This window comes from Microtus oregoni, unplaced genomic scaffold, assembly GCF_018167655.1.
Source record: "Microtus oregoni isolate MIOR12 unplaced genomic scaffold, Mior012 000004F_ref0000308, whole genome shotgun sequence".
Classification (NCBI taxonomy): domain Eukaryota; kingdom Metazoa; phylum Chordata; class Mammalia; order Rodentia; family Cricetidae; genus Microtus; species Microtus oregoni.
Window position 1 is genome coordinate 8964647 of NW_024543063.1, and position 13191 is coordinate 8977837.

The following is a 13191-nucleotide window of genomic DNA, read 5'->3' on the forward strand; positions in this document are numbered from 1 at the left end:
CCACTTTCTAGGAACGGCCATGGAATGGTAGGGTGGGGAAAGGAAGTGGGATGAGGCAGGGGAATTGCTTATACGAGGACTCACTCACCCCTGTGGCTTTCTGTTTTGTGTAGGCATACTTGTCCCGGGTCAGTCTTTCGAATCGGTAGGTGGGGGCGAAGGTGATCTCCTCCTCCTCTGAAACAGACACAGGGCCCTCAGTCTGGCTTCCCTGATGCCTCCAACCCAGCTTCCCTCCTCTGCAGATGTAGCTCTTCCCTTGGTTAGGATATTCAGGCAGAGAGAAGATGGCGGGAAAGGGTACGACGGACAGAGAGGCAGCGTGCTCTCACCAAAGTGCAGGAAGACCTTCTGTTCCTTCCTCTCCAGGAGCAGTTGGTCATGGGCCAGAAGATCTGAATACTGCTGCTGTTTAATCTTCTGGATGATGGTTTCTGCCTCCTAGAAGGAGGACATGCCAGGTCAGACCCCATTCCTCACCAGACTTCTCCCTGACCATACCAAGGCCTGGGCCCCAGCAGTCTGGGTTGTTGTAAGGATAAGGAAAGTCTGGAAGGGCTGTGACATCACCAGAACTGGCTCCAGGCTGGCCCAAATCTGCATGTGGGATTTGTTGTTTTTGTGCACTGGCTTTTAAACACCACTGTTAGTAATACTTCATGAGATAGGTAGCCTATTTCCTTTGATTTCTCTGGCTCTTTCTGTGAGAACAAGGATATCCAGCTATAAATCCACAAGTGACCCAGGAACTCCTGGCTCTGAGCATCACTATCTTGGAGACCTACCCAGGAAAAATTGGTGCCACCCTGGGGGTTAGAGGGTTGCTGGCTTTGGTGTCTAGCACATTGGTGGGGGGAGTAGAGTGTGCTGACCTTGGTGTCTAGCACACTAGGAGTGGAGGGGTGTGTGCTGGCCTAGGTGTCCTACAGTCCTCCCTCCTGCCTACTTCTCTGTGACTTTGAACCAGGTTCCTGTCCAGGTGAGTGTGGAGATGTGGCAACCCTCCCCCAGGAGGGTCCGGATGTGAACTCTTCCCACGTTCCTACCTGTCTGTTCATTCCCAGGAGGAATCACCTGGGGATCTCTAGTGAGGAAGGTATGCTGAGCTGGCTGCAGATGCTCACAGTCTACAGGGCTGTGATGGTGGCTGAAGGCCCAGAGATGGCTCAGGGACATGGGGTCACATGGAGAAATGCTTGGGATAAAGGGACACCAGAGGTTCAACCACAACTATAAATGATGTGTACTCTGCTCTCAGCAGTTTCCCTAGCCTCTCTGTGTACTTGACTGTAAAACAGGGTTAGCTCCTGCTGTGTCCCCTTTGTCCCTCACAGGACTAGAGTGTGGGAATGCATTCAAGTCCCTCAGTGGGAGGGAAACAGGCTGCTAACTCCAACTTCTAGATAGAAGGACACTCATTGTTCCACCCCACGCTGTCTCCTGCTTCAACTCTTATAAGCATGAAAAACCACTGTGTGGGTTCTAGATTCATCCTGTGACCACATCAATCGGTCCCCTTTCTGTAGGAAGGCAAACAAGATCTTTAGGTCCACCAATGATCCCCATAATTTGTTGAAATAAGTGAGTTGGCCCCCGCAAGATGCCTGTGCTTCCTGACCAAGCAAGCTGCTGCTGGCTGGCTGACTGGCAGGAGTGACATTGGCAGTGATGAGGGGTGGCCCCTGAAATCTGGGGGCAAAGTAGACATAGCCAGGAAGGAACTGTAAAGAAAGACAAAGGCTTCAAGACAGGAGCTGTATGGGAGTCCCAAAGAGGAGCTGCTGCCTTAGCCTGTTTCTCAGTGTTCCTGTGTCTCTCTGCTCTTCTGTCTGGAGCAGACTCCTGGGCGGCTCTACAGCTCCGCCCAAAGCAGGTTCTCCTTACCCAGGTGGGCAGCTCCACGCGGTAGTTGAGATCCCCAAGCCAGAAGAGGTGGGTGAACCGGTGGGTGATGTTAAATGGACTCAGCTTCTTGTCTCCCAGGGCCAGGAACCGCAGGATGTTCATATAGTTCTGATTTCGCCTAATGCAGGGAAATGAGGACCATCATCTGGCACATCTCGCATGGGGCACTGCCCTCACTCTGCCATGACTGGAGGTCAGGGGCGGCAGGTGGGACACGGGGACTTACACTCTAGTTCTGTCTTAGTGGGCACCTGAGCGCACCTGGGAGACCCCACTGGGATCACAGAGTCTAGGTCTCAAGCAGGAAGCTACCCATCAGGAAATAGGATCAGTACTTGATGGTTATGGTCATGACAGGGTTACTTGAAACAGAACAAACTTCAAGGTATAGGATGCTCCTGAGGGGTGTTTTCCTTTAGAAATGGACCAGGGAAGGAGCCTATTGAGTTAATGACATAAGTATCTTTTCTGTCCTCCAGATAAGAATCACATATACCTAGATCTATACTAGGATACAGTTGTCTTTGTTTAAACAACAGAGGCCCAGGTCTGAGGCTAAGGCTGAACAAGACATCCGGGTGTGCAGAGGGCTCGGGCCATATGGAGGGGACGAGTGTTGTTACCTGAGTTTTTTTTCACTTCCAGAAGTTAAGTGGCTGTTAACAAACCCCAAGGAGGTTCCATTGAACATGAAGGACACCCCTACGGCTCCCTTGTTTCCTGAGGAAGGGAAGAAAGAGAAGAAGTAGAATGTTAGCCAAGTAGGCTGGTCAAGGCGTCAGAAGCTGAGGTAAAGGGCACTAACACTGTTAACAAAGAGTAAGGGAAGCAGGCTGAGGAAAAAGAGGAAAGAAGACAGGTCACATGGGGCAGGACATGCCAATGATGGGCAGACGGTACCAGCTTCGTTATTTTCTATATAGAATAGAGGATGCTGTCATCCATATCTGGGTATGGGGATGTTGGGGGTCACTTGTACTGAGCAGATACAGGACAGGAAAGACCAAAGCAGCTTGGGATTTGGGGGGTGCCCCCCCAGATGAGTAAATTGACTGTCCACCCAGGGTCTCGAGTGGGATAAAAAACCTTTACACGCCCCCTCTAACTCACACCTTGCTGCTGATGTTTTAATTTATTTTACATTAGTGATTCTTAGAGTATGTTCCTGAGGCCAGCACAGTAGCCCCAGGGAGTCCACTGAAGAGGCCTAAATCGGAAATTCTAGGGCTTAAAATTATGTGTTTGGCAAACCCGAGCAAGCAAAGAGTTGGTAGACAGGGGCCCACCACCAACCAAAACAGCATCTGTATTTTGGCGGGTGGGAGATTACCTGTTTAATTTTCTTTTGGTGCTGGGGACCCAACCCAGGACCTTGCATATACTAAGCAAGTACTCTACCACTGGGTTCTGAAGGGAGTATCTGAATCTAGGACCAATGGCACTTTGGAAACCACCTGAGACTTACTAAATCCGAACGCACATTTTAACCAGCTCTCTAGAGCTGGTAGAGACCCTGGATGAGTTTTTGCAGGGGAAACCATCTGGATTTGCTAAAAAGACTAAGGGATCCCCGGGCAGGACTCTCAGGGTTTAATCTGGGAACATTGCCAAGAAGAGAAGGAAGTGACGCAGCATGCACAGGAATGGGACTTCCCTCTAGGCTCACCTAGGGTGTTGGCGATGCCTGTCTTCACATTGTCCGTGCAGATGTGGCTGATCCGATTCTCATGCTCTGGCTTGGCAAGCACCACTATGCGAATGTTCCAGAGTGTATGGATGGCGACCTGGTGGTGGTGGTGGTGGGAGATGATGTGTAGTGTTGGAACCCTGAACATCCCAAAGGGATTCACCCCAGCTCTCACACCCTGTCTTGTAATCCCTAGCTTAAGAATGAGACACAGCGCCTCACAGATGAGACCTGGGGCTGAAGATACTTCCAAGAGGTAAATATTATCCTTCTACACAGGAGTGGGGAAGGTGGAGGGAGGACTCGGGACCCTATCAACTTCTAAGGATGGCCCCTGGATGCATATCTTTAGCTCTGAAAATGGGGGGACCACTGAGCTCCTTCCTATGCATCTTTGGCGCTTGGAAAAGCATATTGTATTCCCCTCCCCGGCCGGGGCCAGCTGCTCACTGTTTTAAATGTCATGCTGGTGACTTCTTGCAAGGAGTGCCTGAGTATCTCCAGCCACTCCTTCTCTCCAAGAGGGTCCTCCTGGGTGCCAATCACGTAGATATCATGGGGGATATAATCAGCAGAGTCGTCCCGTGTCTTTCCCTGTCCCTTGGAGAGAAACCAGGACGTGATCTTCTTGGGAGGGGGTGCGTTACCTTCAACAGCAAAACCCAACACCAAGTGAGTTAAAGGCAGGTCAGGTCAAGGGCATCAGGGGGATTCAAAATGGGGCGGGGGAGATCACATCATTACAAAAATCACTGAGGCAATGTCCTAGATGAAGAGCTCTGTACCGATATCACCTTACATATTAGCAATGACCAAAGTTCAGTGAGATCTTGTTGCAAAGATAATATCACATTTCCAAGAATGGGAACACTGGGACATCCTCTGTAGAGCCCTGATCTAACTGAACTGGTTGGCAAACATGTCCTAGGCTCTAGGGCAGCAGAAACACATGAGATGTGGCTCTGTCACACAGGAGTTTAAAGTTCCAATTAGAGTGACGTGTTCAGGATGGAGGCTTCTATGCCACTGCCAGGAACACCAAAGGCTTCCTGGGAGGAAGTGACATTCAGCTAAGAACTGAGATGAAGAGGTGCTCAACAGGGGAACAGGAAGAGCATGCCACGTTCCTCGGCTTCCATTTAAAAAAGAGTGGGAGCAGCTCCTTCAAGGAACGATGGGAGATATGCTTCTGGAGACGCCCTAAGGATGAGTAGTTGTTCTTTCTCCCCACACTCCAAAGAGGTGTATGTCTCTTGGCTACCAGAGAGACAGGAAGCCAGGACTTGAATAATAGTCACTGCCAAACTCTGCTCCCCAGGGCTGTCAGTGACCACATATGGAGACCTTCCCATCCTTGTGTCACATGTATGATCCCTTGGGCGTGAGAGCCTAGGGGTTAATAGTAGACACTAGGATACCTGTTAAATTTGAATTTCTGATAGATGGGCGATTTAGAATAAGTATTCCCCATGCAATAGTTGTCTGTCTGAGAGTAAGATTTAACTGGACATCTTCTGACTATTTATTTCTAGCTCAATATTTATATTAAAACATTATCCATTATAATTGACAATTAGTATAATTCATATATTTAGTATAATAATATATGGTTATATAACTATATATATAAACATATGGTATATATATTTAACCACACACACACATTGTTCCTTAGTTTTTTTTTCTAGCTGAGTACTTCTACTAAATAACTATTTAAATATTTTACTTATATATTTATCATATGAAATATGTTACCATATATTTAGCACATATTTTCTATATATATGATATATATTAATACTTCTATACACACACCTATGCTAAAAACATACATTATTTATATGGAATTTAAACTTAGGACCATTTATCCATTCATCCATCCACCCATCCATCTATCTACCCACCAATCTCTCTCTCTTCCCTCACCTCCTCCCTACATAATACCTCATACCCTCCCAGGGTCAGACTTCTTTCTTCAAGACCTGGAGCCCTTTGTCAAGCTATAGAGTAATCTACTGTGACTGCTCTTGGGGTGCATGAGTCCTGAAGCCCATTTTTCTTGTTCACCATCATTGGACAAACGTAGAATGATGTAGGAGGGTCATCTGTCTGTGTTACTTTCATTGGTTAATAAAGAAACTGCCTTACTAAATATGGGTTAAAGCAAGAGAATTAGCCAATAAGAGGCTGAAACTAATGGGCCAGGCAGTGTTTAAATGAATACAGTTTCTGTGTAATTATTCTGGGGATAAGCTAGCCATGCGGGAGCCAGGCAGGATGAAAAGCAGGCCTGCTTGCCTCATCACTACAGTAGAACTCTTTAGAAAAGGGGTTGTACAGATGGGATAGAGACCAGGACTCTGAGCGGGAGAAGGAGGTGCCCCCTTGTGCCATTTGTGGATGCTGAGGCAGGAAGGGAATCCAAACAAAACTGGTAGGAGGGCTGGGGCAAAGGGACCCACCCATGTTCCAAGTGCCAATGAAGATGGTGATCATGTCGGGCTCTGGCTGCTCCGAATGCTTGTTCTTCATCTGCTGCAGTAGTTGGCAGAAGCCTTCTCTCTTCTGAAGGAGGAAGGGAAGACACACTGAGAAGGACCTCCACCTCCCTGCACAGTGGCCTTCAACGTATGTGCCAGCTTAAACATACTGAGGGGTGTTTTATATAATATATATATATACATACATATAAATATGTGTGTATATATATATCTCATATCACAGACGGAGATCTATATCACTACAAATGAGAAGAGCAGCCATCTGGAGAGCAGTGTTTGAAGCCATGAGCATGTGGCTTCTTGGACCCAGCCATTCCACTGCCATTCTTTGTGATTTGAAGCCAAAATTTAGGAGCTACACCAAGATCCAACCACATCAGGGCACTGCAGTGTGTCCATAGGTAGAGGATACACAAATAACTATATTGTGCACCATCCCTAAGCTAGAACTCCATAGAGTTTTAAAATTATGGTACAGAAGAACTTGAGCCACAGAGACGTGGCCATGGTCTGAGTGCTACCATGACACTTCCATCTTTAAAAAAAATACATGTGGGGCATGGGAATTCATGCCTTTAACCCCAATACACGGAAGGTTGAAGTTAGAAGACTGCCATGAGTTCAAGGTCAGCCTGTGCCACATAGTGAGTATCAGGCTAGACAGGGCTGCACTGCAAAATCCTGTCTCAAAAAAGCCTAAAACAAACCAGAACATAAAAACAGAGAAAAAAAATCCTAAAGACACCTGGAAGGGGATACTTCAGAGTTAACAGTGAGCACTGTTTTGTTTAAACTCTTGATTATTTGTATAAGTTATTCTTTTTTTTAAACCAAAGAGATTGAATTACTTATTCAATGATGGAAAATTTAAAGAAACTAGGGCCAATGCAATGGCTCAGTGGGTGAAGGCGTTTGCAGTGGAGCTGAGTTTAACCCTTGGGACTCACACGGTAGATAAACAGGAGTGACTCCTGCCAGCTGTCCTCTGACCTCCATACATGCGCTGTGGTACATGCAAGCCCCAACTCCAAATACGTAAAACCAATCTTCTTTAAAAGAAAATTGAACGAAACTAAGCAAAGGCAAAAGAATGCATTGAGAAAAGAGCCTCCCTAATCTTTCACGCTTATTTGTCCCTGTGTTCACAGTGGAGCACGAAGCCGATTTGTTCCTCTCTTGGTCAAGAGGGCTGTTGACAAGAGGGCAGCAGGTTTGAGATGAAGGCACACCAAATTCCCAGTAGTGCAATATGAAAGGCCGGAATCTTGGTGCCCCTGATTACAAAGCCAGCAATTTTATATGATTCAACCTCATCGTTGCAAGGCTCACAACTGCCCACTCCAAAAACACCAGCTCATCAGGACCTAACAATGACTTCTTTATTGAAACCTGCCTTTAGCTGGGGATGGCTCAAGAGTCGGTGTCTCAACCCTTTTGATCGGGCAGCAACACGGTAGAAATAACTAGTTTGGGACCTGTGCTCCTGAAGCCCAGAACACTGCCCAGTTGTGTGACCTCATACTGCTTTTCCCATCATCAGTCTGGACTGGCTCACTGTTGTCCCTGTCAGCCTATGCCTGGGGCTATAACCTCATAATCACTCCCAGGACAGGACAAAGTACGCACCTAGGGGGACTTGGTGGGGATTACCTCTGTCAGACTGTACTGGGAGCCCCCAACCCCCACCCTGCTCCATTAGCTTGTCTCCAGTATCTGACAGGCAGGGGCAGCCACACACGCCAGGATACACACCCTATGTGCTCTGCCATCCATTTTCACTGCCTCAAATAAATGGTACTGACGAGCACGGTCAGCAAGGCCTCTAGGTGGGATTCAGAACACTTGAGGTTATTTCTGTGGTGAGCAATCAAGGGGCAGGGAACCCACATCTGGCTGGGATGAGGCACATCCAGGGGTTTTCCTTGTGGCCCATAGTGCCTCTTCCTCTGTCAGCCATCTTACTTCCACAGGGCGGGGCAGTTTTAATACAGACGTCTTCACAAGGAAGCACTGGTCAGCACGCAGATTTCTTTTTTTTTTTTTTTTTTTTTTTTTTTTTTTTTTTTTTTTGGTTTTTCGAGACAGGGTTTCTCTGTGGTTTTGGAGCCTGTCCTGGAACTAGCTCTTGTAGACCAGGCTGGTCTCGAACTCACAGAGATCCGCCTGCCTCTGCCTCCCAAGTGCTGGGATTAAAGGCGTGCGCCACCACCGCCCGGCCAGCACGCAGATTTCAAACCAGAGCTGACGCAAAGGGGTCCTAAATCTAGCCAAGAGACACTGGTAACAGAAGCCTCCTGGCCAGCTCAGCACCAGGCACAAGGCAAGGGATGCCTTCTCTCCACTGGGAGACAGCACTCACAATCCTGGGGCAGAGGAACCAGAACTCGGCAAATCGCAGCCGGCCCAGGTCCTGACCACCTAAGCTCAGCTTCCCAGGTGTGAAAAGGGTTATGATTGCAACTCAGGGAGCTTATGACTGCAACCCCCTGGCACATCCCAGCCCTCAAGACACATGTCCCTTCTCGTCCTACAGTAGATGCTTATTGTCACTTACTTTAGAGTCAGCAAAAACATATTCCTTCCTCAGGATTTTCTCCTTCTCTGTCTCCACCAAAATCACCAGCTTGTTCAGAAACTTCTGGGACTTGATGAGCTGCAGGACTTCAGAAAACCAGAAGTTCAGAGAGTTATCATCTGTTCTTTCAACCACTGTGCCCAATGTCCACGGCATTCTAGGTGCCCAACCCTCAAGCTGACCCTTACATTCCTGGGCTAAGCTCTAGAGGCTCACTCTTGAGAAGCAGGGTACCCAGAACCATCTAGAAGTGGCTTCACTACACAGACCATGCAACTCTACCCACCCATCCTGTGATCTTCCTCCTTCCATGCCGCTCTGCTTCCCCCTCCCTTCTGTCTTGCTTAATAAAAATTGTAGTTTCCAAAACCAAAACAGAACAAAACAAAACAAAGCTTGGCAGTGGTAGCACATGCCTTTAATCCCAAAACTAGGGAGGCAGAGGCAGGCAGATCTCTGTGAGTTCGAAGCCAGCCTAGTATACAAGAGCTAGCTCCAGGATAGACTCCAAAGTTACAGAAAAACCCTGTTTTGAAAAACAAAACAAACCCCCCCCCCAAATTTGTAGTTTTTTTTTTTTTTTTTTTTTTGAGACAGGGTTTCTCTTTGTAGCTTTGGAGCCTGTCTTGGAATTCGCGCTGTAGCTCAAACTCACAGAGATTTGTCTACCTCTGCCTCCTGAGTGCTGGGATTAAATGCATGCACCACCACCACCCAGCTTAGTTTTCATTTTTTATCAAAAGTTGAAAGGCTGGGTACCATGCTCAGCAGGTAAGAGCATGAACTGTTCTTTCAGAGGACCTGAGTTCAATTCCCAGCATCCACACGAGGCAACTCATAACCACCTGTAACTCCAGTTCCAGAGGGATGTGACTCCTCTGTTCTCTTGGGGACACCTGCACTCACATACACAGACACATACTCACAACTGAAAATAATAAAGATAAAACTACAAATGAGCGGTGTGGTGGTGGTGCACGCCTTTAATCTCAGCATTTGGGAGGCAGAGACTGATGGATCTCTGAATTTGAGGCCAGCCTGGCCTATAGAGCGAGTTCCAGGATAGCCAAGGCTACACAGAGAAACCCTATCTCAAAAAACCAAAAATATAAAAAATAAAAAAAGAGAAAAGAAAGGGAAAAGGAAAAAGAATCAAATCATTCCACATTCCACAAGGCTTTTTCCCTTTAGTTAATAGGACCCTTCCTCCACACTTCCCTCCAATGTCCTGCCCCCTGAAGGCAACTAATTTCAGTGAACAATTACCAATGAACTCTTTTTGAAATTTATCCCATGTTTCTTGTTCCTTTTTTATTTAATATTTTTAAATTTTTATTTTTATGTATACAGTATTCTGTCTGCATGCCAGAAGAAGGAACCTGATCAAATTACAGACAGCTGTGAGCCACCATGTGGTTGCTGGGAATTGAACTCAGGACCTCTGGAAGAGCAGCCAATGCTTTTAACCTCTGAGCCTTCTCTCCAGCCCCTATTTTTTTAATATATTATGTGCATGGTTGTTTTGCCTGCATGTGTCTGTGAACCACATACATGCAGTACCACTGAAGGTCAGAAGGGGGCATTAGATTCCTCCAGGTTGACTTGAATTACAGATAGATAATGGTTGTTAGCCACCATGTGGGTTCTGGGAGTAGAAACTAGGTCCTCTGTAAGCACAAGTACTCATAACACCTGAGCCAATTCTCCAGCCCCTATCTCATATGTTTCTTAAGGAAAAAAGAAAAAAAGAAAAAAAAAAGGCTGGGTGTGATGGCGCATGCTTTTAATCCCAGCACTGGGGAGGCAGAGGCAGGTGGATCTCTGTAAGTTTGAGGCCAGCCTGGTCTACAGGAGCTAGTTCCAGGACAGGCTCCAAAGCTACAGAGAAACCCTGTCAGGAAAAACAAAACTAAGTCCTCTGCTTGCTTCCAGTTTCCTGAGGTTTCATTTGAGAAATGTAGAAATGTTTTCTGGGGTCAGGAGACGGCTCAGTGAGTAAAATGTAAAATCATTTGCTTCAGCGACCTGAATTCTAATCTCCAGAACTTCAATAAAAATCTAGATTCGGTATCACGCTGTGTTCCTACAGGGGTGGAGACAGAATTACCTAGAAACTCCTGAGCTGGTCAGCCAGGAGAATGTACAAGGTGGCAGAAATGACCAGAAATGACATAGAAAACAAGACTGACTCCTGGAGGTTGTCCTCTGAGCTCCACACAGCACACAGTCACAGCTCAAGACCACTCAGGCACACCACACATACACACACACACCCTCCATACACACATACACAACACAGAAAGATTTCCTATTACACATTAGCTTTCTACCATACACGTGAGGGTTTAGGTTTTGTTGCTGTTGTTCACACATACCACCTTGTACCCCCCTGATTCCTTATCAAACATAATTTCAGTTTCCCCATCATCTTTCCAACACCCTATTTTTGCTGGATAAACACTCAATGCTATATCACCATGACGATGACAAGGCTCCTGACAGACTGGTACTTGTCTTTTTCTTTGTTCTTCGTTCCCTAAACAACAGCTTTTCCTGAGTTGGGGCTCAAGAACGGACCCTTAGCTGAGGGGCTACTGACAGCAGGCTGCTGGGGGAGAGAAATACAACTTTCTTTAAGGTACAGCCACTGGTAGGTACCAAGACCCTGGGGATGGTCTCACTCCCACAAACATATGGGCAGCACAAATTGGACTCAGTAAGAGGACACGAAGTTGGGGGGTGGATCTAAGAGGACTTAGGGGAGGAATGTGGGGGTGAAGATGATCAAAATACATTGTGAACATGTATGAAATTCTCAAGGAATAAAAATATTAAACGTTGGGCTGGAGGGATGGCTCAGTGGTTAAGAGCATTGCCTGCTCTTCCAAAGGTGCTGAGTTCAATTCCCAGCAACCACATGGCTCACAACCATCTGTAAAGAGGTCTGGCATCCTCTTCTGGCCATCAGGCATACACACAGACAGAATATTGTATACATAATAAATAAATAAAATATTAAACATTTCCTGGGTTTCTGTAATTGTACAATTGCCCTGCTCTCTTCTTTTTCGATGGTGCTGTGGGTCACCCTACACTCTGAGCTTCCGCCCTAACTCTGCTACAGGCTTTCCTGATTCGAACTCTTCCCCCCAATTTGTAACACTCATTCTCACGTGACTAAGCACTTCTCTGTTGCCCGTGTCCAGTGACTAAGCACTTTCCCAGAACCTCTAGGTTAGGTGGCCTTCCTTCTTCAACACCTTGAAATCGACTCCCCTGCCCCTCTTGCTGGACCTTCTTTCTCACATCCCTTCCTCTTTCTTTGTTTACACCTTCATTTTGACACAGTAGCACTTTTAGTAGCTTTCCAAGACTTAGTTTCTGAAACTCGCCTGACCTTTAAATTAGTATATATTAACATACCCATTTATAGTGCTGTCATCACTCACGCACGTGATGTACCCGGGTCAGTCCACAGTTACTCCATGTCGTTCTACTTCTCTCCCCCATCTTGGTCATCTTTTCCCAACATTCCTTCCTCTCGGTCTCTCTTTTGTCCTTCTTCTCTCTCCCTCCCCTTTTCTCACCCCTAGTTCCATCCATTTTCCTGTAAATGGTATCCCCTTGTTCTTCAATAGAGTAATATCTATTCCATTGCCTACAGGAACATTTTCTTCATTCACTGATGGGCACTAAGGTCAATTCCCTAACTTGGCTATAATGGATGCGGCTATGATCAACATGAGTGTGCAGGTATCACTATGATATTAATCCCCTGTCAGATGAACGGCTGCCTATTTACCCGGTTAACTGTTTTCCCTTGTTGGTCAGAAGCTTTTTAGTTTTATAGATTCCCATTTGTCAAGTTCTGCTACAGTTCCCAAGCTATTGGAGTTCTTTTTCGGGAAGAAGTCCTTATCTGCAGCTAAGCCTAGCGGCAGACACCATATGGGGTCCCATGCTGAGTCCTGGGAGATCTCAGAGCACCCACAGAAGCTGAGGGATGCCTAACATAGTCTGTATTCTGTCTCACTCAGGAAGTCTGGGGCCTTTCCACAGAACCCAGTGTAGTGGGCGTCCCCTCTGTCGGAGGTGTTTGCTATGCTGAAGACTGGGGACATCCTCAACCTGGACACACGTGCTATTCGGTGACATGTTTTTCTGGATTCTTTTACTAATACTTGTGATGGTTACGAATTCCCTGGGCTAGTACATCAATTTAAAAAAGCATGCTGTGCACCATGGTGTGTGTCAGGAGACTGAACGAGGAACGCCACTGTCGGGTCAAATCTGAGGCTAGCCTCAACAATACAGTGAGTTGCAGGCTAGCCCAGGTCATTAGACTCTGCCTCAAAAGACAAAAACAGACCCTCCTCCTGAGAGCTTCCTTTGAATTTTTACCTTTTAACTCTTTTGCTGTTTTTATTCTATTTTTGGCAGCACTGGGGACCTCAAACATGATAGACGAGCACTTTGCAACTGAGAGCTATCTTATTATTTGGTTTTTCAAGATAGGGCTTCTC

The 13191-nt window shown here is 46.6% G+C and overlaps 1 protein-coding gene across 1 annotated transcript in view; it reads right to left on the minus strand.

Annotated features, from left to right (window-relative positions):
• Nucleotides 1-13191, minus strand: part of Inpp5d (inositol polyphosphate-5-phosphatase D) — a 112004-nt gene that overhangs the window by 23241 nt on the left and 75572 nt on the right. Inside the window, exons 10-17 of the mRNA XM_041650784.1 lie at nt 8648-8754; nt 6055-6157; nt 4043-4239; nt 3572-3689; nt 2529-2625; nt 1885-2023; nt 333-441; nt 89-177 (exon numbers count right to left, since the gene is read on the minus strand). Coding sequence (XP_041506718.1) covers nt 89-177; nt 333-441; nt 1885-2023; nt 2529-2625; nt 3572-3689; nt 4043-4239; nt 6055-6157; nt 8648-8754 — 959 coding nt within the window. The remainder of the gene's footprint in view (nt 1-88; nt 178-332; nt 442-1884; nt 2024-2528; nt 2626-3571; nt 3690-4042; nt 4240-6054; nt 6158-8647; nt 8755-13191) is intronic.